The sequence below is a fragment of the Astyanax mexicanus genome, chromosome 3, assembly GCF_023375975.1.
Source record: "Astyanax mexicanus isolate ESR-SI-001 chromosome 3, AstMex3_surface, whole genome shotgun sequence".
Taxonomy (NCBI): Eukaryota; Metazoa; Chordata; class Actinopteri; order Characiformes; family Acestrorhamphidae; genus Astyanax; species Astyanax mexicanus.
In genome coordinates this window covers 13,197,248-13,222,101 of record NC_064410.1, presented here as the reverse complement: position 1 = coordinate 13,222,101, position 24,854 = coordinate 13,197,248, and the positions used below count along the sequence as shown (strand labels likewise).

General features: G+C 40.0%; 1 protein-coding gene across 1 annotated transcript in view; it reads left to right on the top strand.

Annotated features, from left to right (window-relative positions):
* Nucleotides 1-24,854, top strand: part of LOC103029580 (alpha-tectorin-like) — a 172,082-nt gene that overhangs the window by 129,907 nt on the left and 17,321 nt on the right. Inside the window, exons 20-22 of the mRNA XM_049476096.1 lie at nt 16,350-16,394; nt 22,914-23,309; nt 23,640-23,708. Of these exons, the coding sequence (XP_049332053.1) occupies nt 16,350-16,394; nt 22,914-23,309; nt 23,640-23,708 (510 nt within the window). The remainder of the gene's footprint in view (nt 1-16,349; nt 16,395-22,913; nt 23,310-23,639; nt 23,709-24,854) is intronic.

Sequence of the window (24,854 nt, the reverse complement as noted above, 5' to 3'; positions counted from 1 at the left end):
AGGGGCGTGGTCTGGTCATTTTGTTAGTTTAGTTACAACTCATCTTTTATTTATCCTTTTTATACAACCCTTTTATTTACCCTTCTGTGACATTGAACTTGTATTCTAGCTGGTATAATACCAACATTACACTTGGTCTTCCTCAACATACAGAGACTGAACTAAAAATAAAATCTTACACACACACCCACACATACACACCCATCTAGAACGCACAGTCATTGGGACACTGTTTCAATGTCTTGGTACTTTGTATTATAAGTATACAGTACTTTAACTTGCTTAATCACAGGCAACATTCTGCCGAGCCCCATCCAGGTTGTCATAGCCACGACACTGAATGAGTCTAGCAAACAATAAAGTGCTTAGTGTCAAGTTGCAAAGGAAACATGGCGACAAAACCTCTTTAAGGCCACCTCAGGTTTCGTTCTGGATCTAATCTCAATCTAGTTATACTGCTATACTGCATTTGTTGTAAATAAGTATGAATTATAATCAGTCATGGTGGAATGCTGTAACTGATCTTTACTGAGCTGTTTATTTACCAGCATTTGCACTGTAATACAAGTACAGCAATGACTGTATATAAAATATTTAAGACAGCATGTTAGCTTGGGCAGCGTACAGCACTTTTAGTTTAGACTACACTGATGTTTTTTTTTTAATACATTTCTGGCACAGTGTCAGTTTCTGGTTCATGAAACACTTTGTACACTTCTGGGAAGGACATAATCTCGTGCTATGGTTAACATGCATAACGTGATCTCAATAGAACTGGTTTAAGGTCACCTCTGGTGATCATTTATAACCCTCCCACATTCTTAAACACATCTACAAATACGAAGTGGAGTAAAGAAGTCCAGCAGGTCCAGAATCTTTAATCTCAGATACACCTGCTGGCTTCTCCCTGCTGCTGAACTGCCATATAAGGTAAATCATCTTTAGTATTTAATAATAGGATTGATGTGGTTTGTAGAATAATTTTCTGTTATTTATTGATTAACTGGAATCTTGAGAAAATTCTACAGAATGGTGATATGTGTTACTGCAAAGGAAAAAAAAAACAGAATGGGCTTAATTATTAAACAACTCAAATATTACATCCTCAAATATTACACTTTAAAAAAACAAAGCAAAAGATCACAAAGAGTAAATTGAAGAATGTTGTAGCTACAGAAGCAGTTAAAAGGAGAAAGTAAAGGAGAAGTAAATCATATTATAAATATGAAATATATACAGATATAATATTGGTTTGTAATGTTAATGTAATGTTTCTCTACAGGGCTGAATCTGGGGGCTGGAAGACACAATGGGGTTTTCAATCCCACTGTGTATTCCTCTACTGCTGCTGATCAGTGGTAAGCTTTTGTAAATGTTATATAATGTTAAAGTGCAAAATTACCAAAAAAACGTACTACTTTAAATTGAAACACTATTGATATTAATCAATGATCTTTATTTCACGGGAGGAGTAAATATAGGACAGTCAGAAGGTAATTAGTGCTTTATTTCTGATATGATAGTGATTTCACCTGAGATCATATATATTTGCATTTATTTTAATGAAACATTTACTGCAGTGTATCAAGTTTTAATACTACAGATACCAACAGCAGCAGAAAACGGGTTATATTTGGGCTGCTGATATGACAGATTTACAGTTCCTGATCACCCACTTTCTGATTTCTTACATCTTGATTAAATACTAAGCACTGGTTCTTATTAATCATGTGATTTTCAGTCATCAGTCATTATCTCACAATTGTTATGCAGTGCAGAGATTATGAAAAGTGCTTTTGTCAATCATCTACACAGCTCATTGTTTTTAAAGCTAGGAATTTAATTGTCTACAAAAATCCCACAGAACCAGTCCAGTCAGTCTAGTGCCACCCAGAATACAACAGCGACATCAGCAGTTCACAATCTGTAATACACATTTAGTCAAAACCAGGCTGTAACATAACTTTTATTAGTCCATACTGCAATATCAAACTGAAAACAAATTTAAGAAAAACAACAACAGTCAGTCTTGAGCAGTCTTATTAGCTAAACATTCAGAGAGTGGTTAGAGAACCTAAGACATGTTATATTCAATTTAAATAAATTGATTAATTGATAAATTAATTGATAAATTGAATGTATTAGTATATAGGGTCTTCTAAATGTTTAAAAGAATATTATGGTTTTTTTTTATTTCTCTCTGTTTTAAATTGTAAACCAATTTTAAACCAAGAAAAGACTAAAGTACACAACCCTGACAACAGTCAATGGTCAGCCACCCAATCCTATCTTAGCCATGCAGGAGCACTGTGCATGTTGTGTCCCCTTACATGGGAAAAGTAATAAACAGGCATGAATGTCAAACAATAACCACAGAGAAGTAGAAACTCAAAATACTTAGGAAAAGGTTTTTCCTTTCTAATTTCTTTTTTTCCGTATTTATTTAGTTTTTAAAGACAGAGGTACCAGATAAACCTTAAGAAGTTACTGGAAAACAGAAAAAAAAACAGGAAGTCGAAGCATGTGGCAGTCTCAGGAATAAAAAGATTAAGCACAGTGGTGGCTTCCCTTAAATAGGAGAAGACCAGGGGCCTCATTTATAAAACTCTGCGTGAAAGTGTGCACGCACACAAAAAACAGGAAATGCTGTGCGCCCCCAAACAAATCTGATTTAAAAATGTGTGCCAAAGCACACATGAATGCTGTTACTCTTTCTAAATCACAACCTGTACAAAAAATGTGCAGAGATGAACCAGCCTCGTGTTTCACCTCCGTACTGCCGACATTTACCCATAAAAGGTCCATGCAAATCACTCAATAAATATTTAAATGTGGGATTTCCCATTTATCCAGAGCAGAATAACGAAGGGAAGTAACATTTTGGAGAATGTGAAGTAGAAGTCCTTGTTTCAAAGGATGAGGTGAGAAAGAATGTGTTGTTTGGTGGTTTTAGCCAACATGTGTCTGCAGCAGTTTAATAATGAAGCTCCAAAGATAAACTATTAAAGAGTTTAAAAAGTGTTCAGATTTAAACAGCTGATTAACCTGCGCACATTTTCCATGGTTTATTAACATCTGTAAATGGACATTTTTTTACCTGATTCAGTAACGATGGTCTCTATAAATCTGCCCCCAACATTAATTGGTTAATTAACCAGTCATATAAACAAAAATATATTTAAACACGTAATGGCTAATTTTCCGTTCTTAATCTTGATTTATGTGGTATGAATATGCGTGAGGATGGTTTGCGCATTTACTTTTTTTTTTTTCGCAATTCTGTGCTTTACCACATAATGTCACTAATTCCCACTCTCTCTGCAATCTTTTAAATGGATACGCATGCCTCCAAACTTGTTTAAATGTACGCTCATTTCCACGTCAAGTATTTCTTTATAAATCACAGTTCTTGTATTAGATGTTGCACACGCACATTTCAGGCTTGTTTTTATGGTACACACCCTTTAAAAATGATGCTCCAGGTATTGATAATTACTCTGAATTAGGCTGTGGTCACTCTACATCTCCATCTGGTGGCCTCGGGAGAAATAGCACATTGACCAGCCACAGCCTGGGCCCTTACACCACCTGCCCCCATGCCAACTGCAGTGAGCAAAGAAAATGTTCAACTCGTACATAAAAGTGTTCAGGTCATCCACTCACAGTACTGTCCACCCACACTAATCCAGAGAGTTCACGTTGTTTTAATTTAGCTATCCCTGACACAGGGTTCCAAATCTACACTTGTGACTCAGGCACAAAATAAAATAAAGATGTGTTACTTATGCTTATAAATATAAGGCAACATTTCTGCAAGCTTATTTTTAAATGTAACCCAGCTTTTTATCATTTTTACTAAAGATCATAAACTGATGTTTCACTATATTTTTTATATAAAGCTAGCACATAATCTCTGGTCAATTTTACAAAAAAATGTTGCAAAAGTATTCATACCGCTTAAATTTTTCACATTTTGTCATCATACAACCACAAACTTAAGAGAATTTAAGTGATAGACAACCACAAAGTAGCACATAATGGTGACGTGGAACAAGAATGATACATGATTTTCAAAATTTTAATCAAATAAAAATCTGAAAAGTGTGATGTGCAAAAGTATTTAGACCCCATATATTAATAATGAGTAGAGCCACCCTTCGTTGCAATTACAGCTGCAGTCTTTTGGGGTACGTGTCTACCAGCTTTGTGCATCTGGAGACTGAGATGTTTGACCCATTCTTCTTTTACAAAATAGATAGAAGAAGAGCGTCTGTGAACAACACATTTCATGTCTTGCCCCAAATGCTCAATAGGATTTAAGTCAGGACTTTGACTGGGTCATTCTTTTTTTTATTATTTATTTATTTCTAATTTTTTCCCATTTTTTCTCCCCAATTTACACGGCCAATTACCCAACCCACTCATTAGGACTCCCCCTATCACTAGTAATGCCACAACACACCAGGAGGGTGAAGACTAGCACATGCTTCCTCCGATACATGTGAACCCAGCCACCGCTTCTTTTCGAGCTGCTGCTGATGCAGCCAGCGCGCTTGGAGGAAAGCACAGCGGCCCGGCTCCGGTACATCAGCTCACAGATGCCCTGTGCTGCAGACATTACCCTGGGAGTGATGTGGGGAGAGAGCGCCATCTACCCACCCAGAGGGAGCAGGGACAATTTTGCTCCCTCTGACGCCGGCAGCTTGATGGCAAAGCTGCATGAGCTGGGGTTCGAACCTGCGACCTCCTGCTCATAGTGGCAGCGCTTTAGACCGCTGGACCACTCGGCGCCCCGACTGGGTCATTCTAACATATTAATAGTCTTTAATCTAAACCATTCCACTGCAGCTCTATCTGTATGTTACTGTCTTGCTGGAAGGTGAATCTCAGGATTGCCCTGTATTTAACTCCATCCATCTTCCCTCCAACTCTGACCAGCTTCTGTGATGCTGCCACCACCATGTTAAACAGTGGGGATGGTGTGTTTAGAGTGATGTGCAGTGATCTGCCACAAATAGTGTTTTGCATTTAGGCCAAAAGTTCAACTTTGGTCTGATCTGACCACAGAACTTCTTCCATATGTTTGCTTGTGTCCCCTACATGGCTTGTGGCAACAATGGTTTTCTTCTTGGCACTTCCATAAAGGCCAGATTTGTGGAGTGCACAACTCATAGTTATCATGTGGACAGATTCTCCCACCTGAGCTGTGGATTTCTGCAGCTCCTCCAGAGTGACCATGGGCCTCTTGGCTGCTTCTCTGACCAGTGCTCTCCCTGCTCGATCTGTCAGTTTGGATGGATGGCAATGTCTTGGTAGGTTTGCAGGTTTAGAATCCTTTTTTAATTTTTTAATAATGTATTGAACCGTGCTCCTTGGGATGCTCAAAACTTGGGATATGTTTTTATATCCTAACCCTGCTTTAAACTTCTCCACAACTTTATCTCTGACGTGTCTGGAGAGTTCCTTGGTCTTTATGATGCTGTTTGTTTACTAGTGTTCTCTAACAAACCACTGAGCCCTTCACAGAACAGCTGTATTTATACAAAGACTAAATTACGCACAGCTCTCTTAACTCTATTAACTAATTAAGTGACTTCTGAAGGCAATTAATTTAACAGGATTTTATTTAGGGGTTTCTTAGTAAAGGGGGCTGAATACTTTTGTGCTTCACACTTTTTAGATCTTTATTTAAAATCATTATAATTTTTGTTCCACTTCACAAATATGTGCTACTTTGTGTTGGTCTATGAATTAAAGTCCATTTCCAAATACATTTATATTTGTGGTTTTAAGATGACAAAATATGAAATAATTCAATAAATACTTTTGAAAACCACTGTAATTAAAAGGTAAAAAAAATGTTGCATTGTATTTTTCAGTAAAATTTAATTTAATTTAATATATATATATATATATATATATATATATATATATATTATTTTTTTTTTAGCAAAAATCTTAAAACAAACATTACTTAATAATGTTAAGGTTACAGAAATGTTGCACTATATTTTTATGTAAAACTAGTACGTCATTTTTGGTCCTTTTTAACTAAAATCTTAAAGCACACATTACTTAATAATAAAGGTGCCCAAGCGTCCATTATATTTTTACGTATACCCTTCAAAACATTTTTAATTAAGCTGTTTCTGTTGTAAGGATTAAGAGTAATAATTTATATTAATACAACTGACATAAAACATAAGTTCAATAGCAGTTTGTGGTTCATCATATATATTTATAAATATTTATAAACACAAAAATAAGTCTTTCAAATCAACTTTTTTTTCTTAAGTATGCAAAACCATGCCAGTGTCACTGCTGAGATCCACCACCCAAATAATACCTGCTGGATGACAGTAGTGGTGCCAACTCCTCAGTAGGGAAAGTAGCTTTTGGCTGTCATAAAAATAGCTAGATATGACGGCATTGTCTAATTTGTAAAATACATGTTTTGAAGCTGTAAAAGAATAACAGTTGTGGGAGAGAACAAAGTCAGCAAAATAAACACCCTAAATTTGTTAAAACTACAAATGAATTCTGAAGAATAGAGTGTGGGCAACGACGTAATGGTACTTTGCATGCTGGGTAGAGCACACCATGTTTTAGGACACACAATCAAAACAAATGGACCATGTGATAAGATAAACAAAGAAGCAGATGAAGCTTACCTTCAAAAAATTGCAGGAATTAATGGGCTTGAGCTTGGCCTTTTGCTTAGAGTGGTGTATTATAAGTTATAACATTAACTAGCTAACCTAACTTTAATTTATAAATTAAAACTAACTAACACAGCTTTAATTTATAAATCATAACTAACTTAGCTAACCTAGCTTAAATGTATAAATTATAACTAGCCAACTTAGCTTTAATTTAAAAATTATAATTACCGTATTTTTCGGACTATAAGGCGCACTTAAAAACTTTTAATTTTCACAAAAATTGACAGTGCGTCTTATAATACGGTGCGCCTTTTGTATGGATTTTACTCGTCAGGTTGTAAGGAGCAGTAAACACACACTCCGTGCAGCGTTATAGAGAGTTTCAGTGCTATACAGAGTCCAGAGCCGTGCAGCTCCGAGGCTGAGCAGCAATAGCATTAGCTAGATGCTAACCGCTAAGCTAGCTAGCTTATTCACTGAGATCAGTATTATCTAAATTTTACTCGTCAGGTTGTAAGGAGCAGTAAACACACACTCCGTGCAGCGTTATACAGAGTTTCAGTGCTATACAGAGTCCAGAGCCGTGCAGCTCCGAGGCTGGAGCAGCAAATAGCATTAGCTAGCTTATTCACTGTTCAGAGATCAGTATTATCTAAATTTTACCCGTCAGGTGTAAGGAGCAGTAAACACACACTCCGTGCAGAGCAGCAATAGCATTAGCTAGATGCTAACCGCTTAGCTAGCTAGCTTTTTCACTGTTCAGAGATCAGTATTTTCTAAATTTAGCACTTTTAATACTGCTGGAGCAGTATTATTAGAGTTAGATGCTAATCGCTAAGCGTTCACCGTTCAGAGGTGAGTTATCGGCCTGTAAGTCTGTGCTGCTTTGCCTGGCTAGCATTAGCTAGATGCTAAGCGCTAACTCTCTCAGAGGTGAGTTTTATCAGCCTGTAATCTGCTTGTTTACAGTGTTAAAACAAGCTACGGGGGACGAATCGCTAGCTAATATCTCACTGTCTTACCAGAACACGCAGGATTACTCAGTGTAACGCTGTCGTTTAAGTTTGGGTTAACTTTACTAGTTAAGGTGACTAGCTAGCGTGCTAGCGGATAGCTATGCTAACGCTGGTGCAGCAAGCCTTAGTGGACATCTGGAAATCTAAGCTTACTGTAAATAAACTGAAGCACGTTACTCACCCAAATAAACAGTTTTCAGGAGAGGAATCTGTGTAGATTAATATCCAGCACTCGTTTGACTTTGAAAGAGCTAGATTTATATATACTGAGACGCTCCACCGGCAAGCGACCACCCCCGGTGGGGGAAGGGAAACATGGCGCCACCCCTGTTCACTTTGATATAGGCACCCTTTCTAGTGTCACTTAACGCGCCTTATAATGCGATGCGCCCTATGTATGGAAAAATAGCAGAAAATAGGCGTTCTTTGATAGTGCGTCTTATAATACGGTGCACCTTATAGTCCGAAAAATACGGTAGATAACCTAGCTTTAATTTATAAATTATAAATAGCTAACACAGCTTAAATTTATAAATTATAACTAGCTAATCTAGCTTTAAGTTAACTAGCTAACCTAGCTTACATTTATAAGTTATAAGTAGCCAACCTAGCTTTAATTAATAAGTTATAACTAGTTAACCTAGCTTTAATTTATAAGTTATAACTAGTTAACCTAGCTTTAATTTATAAGTTATAACTAGTTAACCTAGCTTTTATTTATAAGGTATGACTAGTCAACCTAGCTTTAATTTATAAGTTATGAATAGCTAACCGGGTGGCGCAGTGGGTAGCACTTCCGCCTCACAGCAAGACGGCCTGGGTTCGATTCCCGGCTGGGGCAACCCGGGTCTTTCTGTGTGGAGTTTGCACGTTCTCCCTGTGTCTGCGTGTGTTTCCTCCGGGTTCTCCGGTTTCCTCCCACAGTCCAAAGACGGCACGTTCAGGCTAATTGGAAGTTGATTGAACTTGCCCCTTAGGTGTGGGTGTGTGAATGAATGTGTCCGTTTGTCTGTCTGTGTCCGTCTGCCCTGCGATGGATTGGCGGCCTGTCCAGGGTGTATCCTGCCTTTTGCCCGATGCCTGCTGGGATAGGCTCCCCCCCCCCCTCCCCCCCCCCCCGCGACCCTTCAAGGATTGAGCGGTTGACAATGAGATGAGAAATGAGATGAACTAGCTAACCTAGCTTTAATTTATAAGTTATGAGTAGCTAACACAGCTTTAATTTATGAATTACGACTAGCTAATCTAGCTTTAATTTATAAGTTATAACTAGCTAACCTAGCTTTAATTTATAAGTTATGACTAGCTAACCTAGCTTTAATTTATAAGTTACAACTAGCTAACCAAGCTTTAATTTATAAGTTATAACTAGCTAGCCAAGCTTTAATTTATAAGTTATGACTAGCTAACCTAGCTTTAATTTATACGTTATAACTAGCTAACCTAGCTTTAATTTATACGTTATAACTAGTTAACCTAGATTTAATTTATAAGTTATGACTAGCTAACCTAGCTTTAATTTATAAGTTATGACTAGCTAACCTAGCTTTAATTTATAAGTTATAACTAGCTAACCTTACTTTAATTTATTAGTTATGACTAGCTAACCTAGCTTTAATTTATAAGTTATAAATAACTAGCAAACCTAGATTTAATAGACCACTGAATGTCATGCATACCTGTCAAGTCTCCCGTTTTGGCCGGGAAACTACCGTATTTCACTCCTCTTTCCCGCCGTCCTCCCGTATTAGTATTTTCCCGTAAATGTCCCGTTTTATATTAAGATTTAAAAATATATATTATTGAGGAGACAGGGCACTGACCGCTCTGTGTCTCTTAACCAATCGTGGAGCCGGTTCAAGGAGAAAGTCCCGCCTTTCAGGAGAAACATCCACTTAGCTTGCTAAGGAGGGTCAGTGTGGGGAAGCCCCCCCCCGTCGCTGTGAGTTCAGGCAGCAAGTCGGAGCAGCTGATGTTAAAACATATCTAGATATACAGCGATTTTTCTTAAAGAAAGGTAACAGTAGGCTAATCATGTAAACTGTGATGAGATTTTTCTTATAGCGGCTTAAAAATAAACCGAAATAAACACACAGATTAAACCTTTTAAAATAAAAAAATTACAGCTTGTGACTCGCTTGTGACCCGAAATTAACTGAACTGATCAGGAGTGATCAAAAGAAAGAAGTATTAATTAAAAAATATTAATTGTGTAGGCCACTTAGGATTAATTTTTTGATGGATTATATGTGGTCCATGTCCTTTTAGTAAAAGCTCATAATGCTATTTTTAGGTCACCTACAGTCATTTTGCAGAATTTGTGCACCCTTTGTTAAATTTTAAATCTATTAAATAAATAATTATATAATATAAAAGAGTGCATTATGGCAAAAAAGACATGAAATCTTAACTTTTTTTTAATATCTAGAAAAGGACTTTTAATTTGGCTGTATTAAAAGAATGACATATGTAGGAATGTCCACAACATTTCAGATTCTGATAATCTAATTGTAGTGTGTAAGTGGTTCACATGTGGTTATTTTAGATTTTTTGTAAACCTGTCTTAAAATGTAAAGGATACTGAACCTTCGTTGGGCTGATGGGACGGCTTTAAGCGGACAGAGGAAAATATCCCTTATTTTTAAATCTAAAACTTGACAGGTATGCTTTTTACTACAGCAGCTAAGTAGTGTATGCTATGTTATAATTTATGCTCAACTATTCCCAAATTGTAATGTGTGCCATATTATAAAGTTATTTTAAAATTATTTTAAAACATTTAACCATATAAAAACATATAAAAAATTTATCTGTTCACAAATTAGAATCAATGATTCAAAACATTGTTTACATTGTTTAAGCCCATTCACAGATATCATGCTCTGACCTCATGTACACGCAGATTATATTTCAGAACGCTTGTTTGTGATTAAAAACTGAAATAAATCAGTGAACGAGTCACTTTAAAACTTTGAAGGAGAGCTCACTGTTGATTTCCACAATTAATCAGACATTCAGCAGACAGCGATGATGCAAAATTTCTTTGACCGCTATGCTCATTGCCTGCGGATGCTGTTTTTGTTCGAGTAGAGTTTTTTGTGCTCTGGCTTTCGGCTTTTAGCATGGCTATCTCCAGCCAGAGATAGACTCATTCCACGGCTCTGAAGCGGGGCCAACAGTGGCTTGTTGTAGGATGGTAACACTGCGCCGGCCTCGGCTTATCTTAATAGTATATTGTATGTGTAACCCGGATTATTACTATTATTATTAAGATGGTGTAGCTGAATTCCTATATCGCCCGCAGCTGTGCGCAATCAAGAGTCCTATTTCATCACTCACACTCGCCGAGGCGTCAGCCGAAGGCGTCAGCTGTTGTGTGAAGACCCTCTCGTGTGAAGACCTAAACTCGGGTAAAGACCTGCGAGTCTACCTGCGCGAGTCCACCGAGCAAGGCCACCGACAAGGCAGCCCGTCCTACTGCCTCACAAAATGTGCTCCCATCACATTCCTGTTATCTCCGGTATGCACAGAAGGCGGAAAAACACACATAGGCGCCAGGATCATACTAACCTGCGTCAGCTAAGGCAAACCACGCACACTACTACCTCATTCTTTGTTGGGCTGTGGAACTGCCAGTCTGCTGTTAATAAAGCAGACTTTATCGCCTCTTATGCCAACCATCTTTCAGTACAACTGCTGGCTCTGACTGAAACCTGGATTAAACCTGAAAACACTGCTACTCCGGCGGCATTTTCTAATAATTACTCCCATACCCATACTTCTCGTCTCTCAGGACGAGGAGGTGGAACTGGTCTATTGATCGCTAATGGCTTAAGACATAATCCACTACTACCTACAAATACATATAATTCTTTCGAGTACCACGCCACACTGGTTAATACTCCAGCAAAACTTGCTGTTATTGTTATCTACCGTTCTCCTGGACAAATGGGCGAGTTCACACATGAACTAGACATGCTACTGTCTTCTATCCCCGAGCAAGATTGTCCCATGCTCATTCTAGGGGATATGAACATCCACCGTGACAGTACCAACTTCTCACACTTCTCATCCCTTATGCAGTCTTTTGATCTGGAGCAGGTCCCCAGCCCCCCTACACACAAAGCTGGCAAACATCTTGACCTGATCTTCACCCGAAACTGTGACGCCGACTCTTTAACCCTCACTCCTTTGCACCTCTCGGATCACTTCTTCATGCAATTCATTGTTCATATTTCGAAAAAACCCACAGCTACTCCTACTTTGGTCTCGTTCCGACGAAACTTCGAGATCTCTCGGCCGACCAGTACTCCTCGCTGTTGACTGACAATATGCCTCCACTAGGCTCATTTTCATCACTCAATGTAAATGATGCCACCAAAACTCTCTGCTCCACTCTAAGCTCCTGTTTGGACAACCTCTGTCCTCTAACATCTCGAGCCATTAGCTCAAACAAACCGCAGCCATGGCTCAAAAATGACACGCTCAGGGAACTACGCTCCAAACTCCGAGCTGCAGAGCGAAAATGGCAAAAGAAACAAAATAATACAGACCTACAAAACTACCAACTGCTCCTGGCTTCCTTTTCAATCAGCATCATTACTGCTAAAGAAAATCAGCTCCCTCACAGACTCCCGGAAACTATTTGCTACATTTAAAACACTACTCAACCCTCCACCTCCTCCTCAGGCTACCTGCCTCACAGCTGAAACACTTGCCTCTTTTTTCACTGGGAAAGTGGCAGCTATCAGCAGCCAGTTTACAGATGCAACATGTAGCAGTCCTACTACATGCTCTGCTAATCGGTATCCCTCTACCGAAGCAGTCGCCTTCTCCTCGTTCGCTCCTCTCACTGAGAACGAGACACTGGCTCTCCTAACGCGTAGCCGCCCTACTACGTGTCCACTTGACCCAATTGATTGCACCTGCAATCATTCCGGCTATCACTCACACCATCAATGCCTCCCTAACATCTGGTGTATTCCCGACTGCTTTTAAACAAGCACAGGTGACACCACTGCTTAAAAAACCTACTCTCAACCCCGCCCAGGTTGACAACTACAGACCGGTCTCACTACTACCATTTCTTTCTAAATCATTAGAAAGAGCAGTTCTCAATCAGGTCTCTGGCTTCCTCTCCCAGAATGACCTCCTGGACCAAAACCAATCTGGTTTCAAAAAAGGGCACTCCACGGAGACGGCTCTGTTGGCTGTGACTGAAGCGTAAAATAAAAGTGGACTGCCAGAACTGCAGGACAGTCCACAGTGCTCATTCTGCTGGACCTCTCGGCTGCCTTCGACACAGTCAACCATGACTTCCTCATAACCATACTCTCAAACATGGGGATCTCAGACAACGCGCTGTCATGGTTCAGATCGTACCTCACTGGACGCTCGTTCAAGGTGTCGTGGCAAGGACAGCTGTCCTCAGCACACTCCTTATCCACTGGGGTTCCCCAGGGCTCGGTTTTGGGACCCCTCCTCTTCTCAATATACACCACCTCTCTTGGTCGGATTATCCGCTCACATGGCTTTTCCTACCACTGCTTTGCTGATCACACTCAGCTATACCTGTCATTTCCACCTGAAGATCACTCAATCTCTGCACGTATATCACAGTGTCTCTCAGACATATCCGCATGGATGAAGGAGCATCACCTTCAGCTAAACCTATCAAAGACTGAACTTCTGGTTATACCAGCGAAACCATCTTTTCAACACAACTTCGCCATAACCATCGACTCTTTCTCTCTCACCGACAAAGGTTGCTAGGAACCTAGGTGTTATGGTTGATGACCAGCTCTCTTTTACGCCCCAGGTGGCCTCCGTTGCTCGATCCTGCCGCTTTGCGCTTTACAACATCCGAAAAATCCGACCGTTTCTGACGCAACAGGCCACCCAACTCCTAGTACAAGCGGTGGTAATCTCTCGCCTTGACTACTGCAATGCAGTACTAACTGGCCTCCCAGCCAGTGTAGTAAAACCACTACAGATGATTCAGAATGCAGCAGCACGTCTGGTCTTCAACCAGCCAAAACGGGCACATGTCACTCCGCTGCTTATTGAGCTCCATTGGCTACCGGTTGCTGCTCGCATCAAATTCAAAGCTCTTACGATCGCCTACAAGGTGATGACAGAACAGGCTCCTTCCTACCTGCACTCGCTCCTGAAGGCTTACGCTACCTCCCGGCCGTTGCGCTCCTCCAATGAGCGTCGCCTCGCTTTGCCCAACATTCACACAAAGCAATCCAGACTGTTCTCATACAGAGTTCCACAATGGTGGAACAAACAACCTTCCACTACCAGATCAGGAGAATCTCTCGCTATCTTTAAGAAACTCCTGAAGACAGTGCTCTTCAAAGAGCACTTGCTCTCCTAAACACCACTAACAAACTAACTACTTCTAACCTCATCTCCTTCTTCCTCTTCTCTACTCTCTACTCCCCCACCTCATTTCCCTTTGACCTCCTTTAGGCCCTATCCAAAGATGTTGTTACCTTTAACTTCTATTATTTTGTTCTTTATTATTGTAAGTCGCTTTGGATAAAAGCGTCTGCCAAATGAAATGTAATGTAATGTAATGTAAAGATAAATCCAAAGCTTGGCTTTTAGCATAGCTAGCTAACTCTCCTCTTGTCCGTGTTAAAAAAATACACAGAAATGGTAAAACTATGTTGCATCTGGGGGCAAAGGAGCCGGCTTCGCGTGAGCCAACTCCTCGTGGATTACGAGAAAGAAGCAGAGTTTGTTGTCACATATACATGGAGGTGCAAGAGAAGCCTGTTTTTTATTTTACTCTCTGCATTTTTTTTAAGCGAACTTATTTAGAAATGATGGTTTAGTCCGCCCTGCAGCGACCGGCTTCAAGTGTAACGTGAGTCAGCCCAGACTGAAAGACCTGGGGGCTAAACTAAAAAGCATAAATCTGCCCAAAAAGCAGAAATCAGATTATCAAATTGAAGAAAGAAAAGAAGGAAAAAGAAAAAAGGCAGAATGGAGTTTGCTTGTTATGCAAAACCCAATTAAAGTTAACGTAGTACACTCCAGACAGCTGCTGCTGATGTTTGTATGCTCACATGAGAAAGAGAGCGCAAGCTGCTGACTGGTAGAATTGCTGCCTAAATGTGAGTTGTTAAGGTGTTAAAGTAAGTTAGCATTTTGGTTCAGTGCGTGTGCTATAGCCTGTTGTTAACTAACACAGCAGAGCTGAAAGTGTTGAGACTTAATAACGTTAAATGATCCACCTAGCAATATTTCTGCAGCATATATAAAAAAGTAAATATCCTACCAATATCACTGTAGGCTCAAGTGCACACTAGTAATATATTGAGCAATAAAGCAATTTATGATTTTTGTCTGGTAAAAAGCCTTGTCCTTGCAGTGCAGTGCTGTGCTTAAAATCTATTGTCCACACTCAATAAATTCATGATGTTACCAAAGCCAATGAATAATCATGTTAAATAACTGTGATCTCAATATCAATCAAAAATAATTGTGATTATGATTTTTGATTCGATTCTGAACGTACAGTTGTCTCCCTTTCTCGTGTTTAAGAGTAAATGTTTTAAATCAAAATTTGCACGTGTCATGGATCAAAACGTTAGTACACAAACCAGATGTAGTCTAATGTTTTAGGTATTTGAGCACAAGTAGGTCAAATGCATCAATACAGGTAGTGAATGAAAGAACCGCTCATCAAGAGAACCCCTCCTCCTTTTTTTGGCTTATGTTACTGTGCACGTTACATGTACTGGCATGGATAGGGGCCCACTGACATTGAGAGTGTACAGGGCCCAGTCTTTGCTGCTACGCCCCTGCTAGCACTGCTGGAGCAGCATTAGCATAAGCTGCTAGTTGCGCTTAGCACTAGCTCTTTCACCGTTCAGAGGCAAGTATATCAAACTGTAGCCTGCGTGCTAAAACAATCTACATGGGACAAACTGCAAGGTAATTTCTCCCTGGCTTATCAGAACAGGGTTCCTCAGTGTAGCTCTGTCGTGCGGCATTTACTACGTCCAACCGTGGCTAGTGGTTAGCTGCTAATGCTAATGCTGCTGCACCCAGCCTTAGTGGAAATCTGGAAATCTAAGCAAACGGAAGTGCTTTACTAACCCAAATAAACGGTATTACATAGGTAGTATATAGGATGACAGTCCAGACCTAGGCTTAAGCAAATTCCCTCTAGCTGAGCCTTCATAAATTCTATTTAAATACCCCAAGTATATATAATGAGCAGAATTTCCCAAACAGCCGCTGTGGCTTGGGTTCTGCTCTTATGATTTTTAACATGTGGTTGAGGTAGCTTATTTAGTAGAGTGTTGGCCTGTGATCATGTCGGTGAGCTCACCCATTATATTAATTTTTTTTACTTGAAGGTTGGAGTTCACCCTACACAAACATCCTGTAAAAGATCTATTTAATGTGTTTTGTGTGCATTCACACATGATGATCAAAGATAATAAAGTGTTTTTGGAACCAACATAGCAACATACTGGTTTTAGCAACATGCAGATAATATGTACAGTATATCCTGCTAAAGCCATTACTCTACTGAGAGCAAATTTAAATACACAATGAACACTAGAGGACCTGCAAAAAGATGTAATGTTAATTTAACTTGAATTTAACTTTAAATGTTCTGTTACAGATGTTGGAAGTGACACCTTTACAGAAATACCACAAACTACTACGACTGAGCTGCTCACTACCACTACAGGTAAACTACTCTTTGAGATTAAAATTCTGAAAAAACGCAATTTAAATTGGACTGAATAAGAGCGATCTGGGGCGTTTTCTAGACTATCGAGATTCGGCAAAAACTTGCCGCTGATTGGTCTAAGATATTCAGTGTCAGGACAGGCTGTCTAAAAGAGTCAGAGCTAGTTTAACACTGGTTGAATGTGTTTTCGGTTCAATGTGCATTTTTTCTTTTCGTCCTGTAATGGGGCGTTGCTCGATCGCCTAATGCAACCAACTGGAACATCTTACCAACCCCCTGAAATGCCATAGCAACAACCATAAATCTAAGTATTTAAAAAAACTAAACAACAGGTACCTCACATGCAAAACACTTTAGGTCAGTTTTTCCTAAATATGCTCTTTTATGTTTTTATGACAGAGGCCATCAGTAACCCAAGCACTGACCCCTGTGATAACTACAGCATACTGGATGAGCCCTGGAGAGCCACAAACAGCCCCAATTACTGGTGGGGTGTACACTGTGACCAATACATCAGCTGGAACGGCTGGTATCGTCTGCTGCATCAGGGCAATAGCGTCCGGATGCCAGATTCATGTGTTAGTGAGAACATGTGTGGAACTCATGCCCCTCTCTGGCTGAATGGTCCTCATCCTCGACTGGAAGATGGAGTGGTCACTCGGCAGGTCTGTGGGAGCTGGAACGGTGCCTGCTGCTTTTTTAATTCCTCCCCCATTCAAGTGAAAGCCTGTCCTGGAGATTACTACGTTTATGAGTTTGTCCGTCCAATTACCTGTCATTTAGCTTACTGTGCAGGTGTGTATACTTACTGTTTTACATGATATTCAAACACTGTCATTATTTTATATCTTTCTCTTTTATATGTTTATATGTGATTATGAAACCCTAAACACAAATTTATATAATGAATCACTCCTGTTTTTTTATTTCTTTGACTGAGTAAAAACAGTAATAAGCTATTACATATCTAAAAGGCTGTCTGAATGAGCCACAAAAAAAAACATAGTGCTTCCAGTTTACTCCACTGACAGCTAATTTAATACAAAATAAAATAACCGCTAGAGGGCCTGCAGAAAGATTATGTTAGGTACTGTTGATTTAACTTTTAAAATGTTCCGTTACAGATGTTGGAAATGAAACCACTACAGAAATACCACAAACAACAACAACTGAGACACTGCCTACCACTACAGGTAAACTACTGTTCTCTTTCTTCCAGTTCTAAATATAAATGTGTTGACTCCCTTGAATAAAATTTCTGTTGCTGTGAATATTACAGTGAGTAGAGCATGAACTGGTCTGAAGACCCATCTCCAGTGTTCAGAGCCCAGGCGCTTCTCATTCGAGATTGTACAAATCTTCCCAAGTCTTCTCTGAATCATTCAGTGTTTACTGTACATGAGCTTTTTTGAGAAAAGGCGCTGTAGTATCTCAGTCCATTACAGTGGAGTGTGTTACCAATGGTTGTTTGGTGACTGGTTATCCAGCTCCCGTGAGATCATTAACAAGCTCCCCCATGCAAAACCTCTTTCTCAGAATGTGAGATCTTTCATGGAGCTCCAGAGTGAGGGAGACTGTCTGTCATTATCGCACCAACAGTGGTCTTTTTCTCGTTTTGTAGACTATCAAGAATCGACCCAAAAAAATGTGTTATTGCAGGGAAAACAACTTGCTGCTGATTGGTATTCAGAGGCAGAACTGGCTGTCCAAAACAGACACAACAGTTTACCACTGGTTGAATGTGTTAGAAACCTTGTACTTCTTTTTTCCCTAATGAAGAAACTGCCAATGATAGCAACCAACCGAAACATCTTACCAACCCCTGAAATGCCATAGCAACAACCCTAGCAATGACCACAAATCTAACTATTTTAAAAAACTTTAGATCAGTTTTTCCTAAATACGCTCTTTTATGTTTTTATGACAGAGGCCATCAGTAACCCAAGCACTGACCCCTGTGATAACTACAGCATACTGGATGAGCCCTGGAGAGCCACAAACAGCCCCAATTACTGGTGGGGTTTACACTGTGACCGTGACATCAGCTGGAACGGCTGGTATCGTCTGCTCCATCAGGGCAATAGCGTCCGGATGCCAGATTCATGTGTTAGTGAGAACATGTGTGGAACTCATGCCCCTCTCTGGCTGAATGGTCCTCATCCTCGACTGGAAGATGGAGTGGTCACTCGGCAGGTCTGTGGGAGCTGGAACGGTGCCTGCTGCTTTTTTAATTCCTCCCCCATTCAAGTGAAAGCCTGTCCTGGAGATTACTACGTTTATGAGTTCGTCCGTCCAATTACCTGTCATTTAGCTTACTGTGCAGGTGTGTATACTTACTGTTTTACATGATATTCAAACACTGTCATTATTTTATATCTTTCTCTTTTATATGTTTATATGTGATTATGAAACCCTAAACACAAATTTATATAATGAATCACTCCTGTTTTTTTTTATTTCTTTGACTGAGTAAAAACAGTAATAAGCTATTACATATCTAAAAGGCTGTCTGAATGAGCCACAAAAAAAACATAGTGCTTCCAGTTTACTCCACTGACAGCTAATTTAATACAAAATAAAATAACCGCTAGAGGGCCTGCAGAAAGATTATGTTAGGTACTGTTGATTTAACTTTTAAAATGTTCCGTTACAGATGTTGGAAATGAAACCACTACAGAAATACCACAAACAACAACAACTGAGACACTGCCTACCACTACAGGTAAACTACTGTTCTCTTTCTTCCAGTTCTAAATATAAATGTGTTGACTCCCTTGAATAAAATTTCTGTTGCTGTGAATATTACAGTGAGTAGAACATGAACTGGTCTGAAGACCCATCTCCAGTGTTCAGAGCCCAGGCGCTTCTCATTCGAGATTGTACAAATCTTCCCAAGTCTTCTCTGAATCATTCAGTGTTTACTGTACATGAGCTTTTTTGAGAAAAGGCGCTGTAGTATCTCAGTCCATTACAGTGGAGTGTGTTACCAATGGTTGTTTGGTGACTGGTTATCCAGCTCCCGTGAGATCATTAACAAGCTCCCCCATGCAAAACCTCTTTCTCAGAATGTGAGATCTTTCATGGAGCTCCAGAGTGAGGGAGACTGTCTGTCATTATCGCACCAACAGTGGTCTTTTTCTCGTTTTGTAGACTATCAAGAATCGACCCAAAAAAATGTGTTATTGCAGGGAAAACAACTTGCTGCTGATTGGTATTCAGAGGCAGAACTGGCTGTCCAAAACAGACACAACAGTTTACCACTGGTTGAATGTGTTAGAAACCTTGTACTTCTTTTTTCCCTAATGAAGAAACTGCCAATGATAGCAACCAACCGAAACATCTTACCAACCCCTGAAATGCCATAGCAACAACCCTAGCAATGACCACAAATCTAACTATTTAAAAAAACTTTAGATCAGTTTTTCCTAAATACGCTCTTTTATGTTTTTATGACAGAGGCCATCAGTAACCCAAGCACTGACCCCTGTGATAACTACAGCATACTGGATGAGCCCTGGAGAGCCACAAACAGCCCCAATTACTGGTGGGGTGTACACTGTGACCAATACACCAGCTGGAACGGCTGGTATCGTCTGCTCCATCAGGGCAATAGCGTCCGGATGCCAGATTCATGTGTTAGTGAGAACATGTGTGGAACTCATGCCCCTCTCTGGCTGAATGGTCCTCATCCTCGACTGGAAGATGGAGTGGTCACTCGGCAGGTCTGTGGGAGCTGGAACGGTGCCTGCTGCTTTTTTAATTCCTCCCCCATTCAAGTGAAAGCCTGTCCTGGAGATTACTACGTTTATGAGTTCGTCCGTCCAAATGGCTGTTCTTTAGCTTACTGTGCAGGTGTGTATACTTACTGTTTAATATGATATTCAAACACTGTCATTATTTTATATCTTTCTCTTTTATATGTTTATATGTGATTATGAAACCCTAAACACAAATTTATATAATGAATCACTCCTGTTTTTTTTATTTCTTTGACTGAGTAAAAACAGTAATAAGCTATTACATATCTAAAAGGCTGTCTGAATGAGCCACAAAAAAAAAACATAGTGCTTCCAGTTTACTCCACTGACAGCTAATTTAATACAAAATAAAATAACCGCTAGAGGGCCTGCAGAAAGATTATGTTAGGTACTGTTGATTTAACTTTTAAAATGTTCCGTTACAGATGTTGGAAATGAAACCACTACAGAAATACCACAAACAACAACAACTGAGACACTGCCTACCACTACAGGTAAACTACTGTTCTCTTTCTTCCAGTTCTAAATATAAATGTGTTGACTCCCTTGAATAAAATTTCTGTTGCTGTGAATATTACAGTGAGTAGAACATGAACTGGTCTGAAGACCCATCTCCAGTGTTCAGAGCCCAGGCGCTTCTCATTCGAGATTGTACAAATCTTCCCAAGTCTTCTCTGAATCATTCAGTGTTTACTGTACATGAGCTTTTTTGAGAAAAGGCGCTGTAGTATCTCAGTCCATTACAGTGGAGTGTGTTACCAATGGTTGTTTGGTGACTGGTTATCCAGCTCCCGTGAGATCATTAACAAGCTCCCCCATGCAAAACCTCTTTCTCAGAATGTGAGATCTTTCATGGAGCTCCAGAGTGAGGGAGACTGTCTGTCATTATCGCACCAACAGTGGTCTTTTTCTCGTTTTGTAGACTATCAAGAATCGACCCAAAAAAATGTGTTATTGCAGGGAAAACAACTTGCTGCTGATTGGTATTCAGAGGCAGAACTGGCTGTCCAAAACAGACACAACAGTTTACCACTGGTTGAATGTGTTAGAAACCTTGTACTTCTTTTTTCCCTAATGAAGAAACTGCCAATGATAGCAACCAACCGAAACATCTTACCAACCCCTGAAATGCCATAGCAACAACCCTAGCAATGACCACAAATCTAACTATTTAAAAAAACTTTAGATCAGTTTTTCCTAAATACGCTCTTTTATGTTTTTATGACAGAGGCCATCAGTAACCCAAGCACTGACCCCTGTGATAACTACAGCATACTGGATGAGCCCTGGAGAGCCACAAACAGCCCCAATTACTGGTGGGGTGTACACTGTGACCAATACACCAGCTGGAACGGCTGGTATCGTCTGCTCCATCAGGGCAATAGCGTCCGGATGCCAGATTCATGTGTTAGTGAGAACATGTGTGGAACTCATGCCCCTCTCTGGCTGAATGGTCCTCATCCTCGACTGGAAGATGGAGTGGTCACTCGGCAGGTCTGTGGGAGCTGGAACGGTGCCTGCTGCTTTTTTAATTCCTCCCCCATTCAAGTGAAAGCCTGTCCTGGAGATTACTACGTTTATGAGTTCGTCCGTCCAAATGGCTGTTCTTTAGCTTACTGTGCAGGTGTGTATACTTACTGTTTAATATGATATTCAAACACTGTCATTATTTTATATCTTTCTCTTTTATATGTTTATATGTGATTATGAAACCCTAAACACAAATTTATATAATGAATCACTCCTGTTTTTTTTATTTCTTTGACTGAGTAAAAACAGTAATAAGCTATTACATATCTAAAAGGCTGTCTGAATGAGCCACAAAAAAAAACATAGTGCTTACAGTTTACTCCACTGACAGCTAATTTAATACAAAATAAAATAACCGCTAGAGGGCCTGCAGAAAGATTATGTTAGGTACTGTTGATTTAACTTTTAAAATGTTCCGTTACAGATGTTGGAAATGAAACCACTACAGAAATACCACAAACAACAACAACTGAGACACTGCCTACCACTACAGGTAAACTACTGTTCTCTTTCTTCCAGTTCTAAATATAAATGTGTTGACTCCCTTGAATAAAATTTCTGTTGCTGTGAATATTACAGTGAGTAGAACATGAACTGGTCTGAAGACCCATCTCCAGTGTTCAGAGCCCAGGCGCTTCTCATTCGAGATTGTACAAATCTTCCCAAGTCTTCTCTGAATCATTCAGTGTTTACTGTACATGAGCTTTTTTGAGAAAAGGCGCTGTAGTGTCTCAGTCCATTACAGTGGAGTGTGTTACCAATGGTTGTTTGGTGACTGGTTATCCAGCTCCCGTGAGATCATTAACAAGCTCCCCCAATCAAAACCTCTTTCTCAGAATGTGAGATCTTTCATGGAGCTCCAGAGTGAGGGAGACTGTCTGTCATTATCGCACCAACAGTGGTCTTTTTCTCGTTTTGTAGACTATCAAGAATCGACCCAAAAAAATGTGTTATTGCAGGGAAAACAACTTGCTGCTGATTGGTATTCAGAGGCAGAACTGGCTGTCCAAAACAGACACAACAGTTTACCACTGGTTGAATGTGTTAGAAACCTTGTACTTCTTTTTTCCCTAATGAAGAAACTGCCAATGATAGCAACCAACCGAAACATCTTACCAACCCCTGAAATGCCATAGCAACAACCCTAGCAATGACCACAAATCTAACTATTTTAAAAAAACTTTAGATCAGTTTTTCCTAAATACGCTCTTTTATGTTTTTATGACAGAGGCCATCAGTAACCCAAGCACTGACCCCTGTGATAACTACAGCATACTGGATGAGCCCTGGAGAGCCACAAACAGCCCCAATTACTGGTGGGGTGTACACTGTGACCAATACACCAGCTGGAACGGCTGGTATCGTCTGCTCCATCAGGGCAATAGCGTCCGGATGCCAGATTCATGTGTTAGTGAGAACATGTGTGGAACTCATGCCCCTCTCTGGCTGAATGGTCCTCATCCTCGACTGGAAGATGGAGTGGTCACTCGGCAGGTCTGTGGGAGCTGGAACGGTGCCTGCTGCTTTTTTAATTCCTCCCCCATTCAAGTGAAAGCCTGTCCTGGAGATTACTACGTTTATGAGTTCGTCCGTCCAAATGGCTGTTCTTTAGCTTACTGTGCAGGTGTGTATACTTACTGTTTAATATGATATTCAAACACTGTCATTATTTTATATCTTTCTCTTTTATATGTTTATATGTGATTATGAAACCCTAAACACAAATTTATATAATGAATCACTCCTGTTTTTTTTATTTCTTTGACTGAGTAAAAACAGTAATAAGCTATTACATATCTAAAAGGCTGTCTGAATGAGCCACAAAAAAAAACATAGTGCTTCCAGTTTACTCCACTGACAGCTAATTTAATACAAAATAAAATAACCGCTAGAGGGCCTGCAGAAAGATTATGTTAGGTACTGTTGATTTAACTTTTAAAATGTTCCGTTACAGATGTTGGAAATGAAACCACTACAGAAATACCACAAACAACAACAACTGAGACACTGCCTACCACTACAGGTAAACTACTGTTCTCTTTCTTCCAGTTCTAAATATAAATGTGTTGACTCCCTTGAATAAAATTTCTGTTGCTGTGAATATTACAGTGAGTAGAACATGAACTGGTCTGAAGACCCATCTCCAGTGTTCAGAGCCCAGGCGCTTCTCATTCGAGATTGTACAAATCTTCCCAAGTCTTCTCTGAATCATTCAGTGTTTACTGTACATGAGCTTTTTTGAGAAAAGGCGCTGTAGTATCTCAGTCCATTACAGTGGAGTGTGTTACCAATGGTTGTTTGGTGACTGGTTATCCAGCTCCCGTGAGATCATTAACAAGCTCCCCCATGCAAAACCTCTTTCTCAGAATGTGAGATCTTTCATGGAGCTCCAGAGTGAGGGAGACTGTCTGTCATTATCGCACCAACAGTGGTCTTTTTCTCGGTTTGTAGACTATCAAGAATCGACCCAAAAAAATGTGTTATTGCAGGGAAAACAACTTGCTGCTGATTGGTATTCAGAGGCAGAACTGGCTGTCCAAAACAGACACAACAGTTTACCACTGGTTGAATGTGTTAGAAACCTTGTACTTCTTTTTTCCCTAATGAAGAAACTGCCAATGATAGCAACCAACTGAAACATCTTACCAACCCCTGAAATGCCATAGCAACAACCCTAGCAATGACCACAAATCTAACAATTTTAAAAAACTTTAGATCAGTTTTTCCTAAATACGCTCTTTTATGTTTTTATGACAGAGGCCATCAGTAACCCAAGCACTGACCCCTGTGATAACTACAGCATACTGGATGAGCCCTGGAGAGCCACAAACAGCCCCAATTACTGGTGGGGTTTACACTGTGACCGTGACATCAGCTGGAACGGCTGGTATCGTCTGCTCCATCAGGGCAATAACGTCCGGATGCCAGAGTCATGTGTTAATGAGCACATGTGTGGAACTCATGCCCCTCTCTGGCTGAATGGTTCTCACCCTCGACTGGAAGATGGAGTGGTCAGTCGGCAGGTCTGTGGGAACTGGAACGGTGACTGCTGCCTTTTTAATTCCTACCCCATTCAAGTGAAAGCTTGTCCAGGAAATTACTACGTTTATGAGTTCGTCCGTCCAGTCAACTGTCATTTAGCTTACTGTGCAGGTGTGTATACTTACGA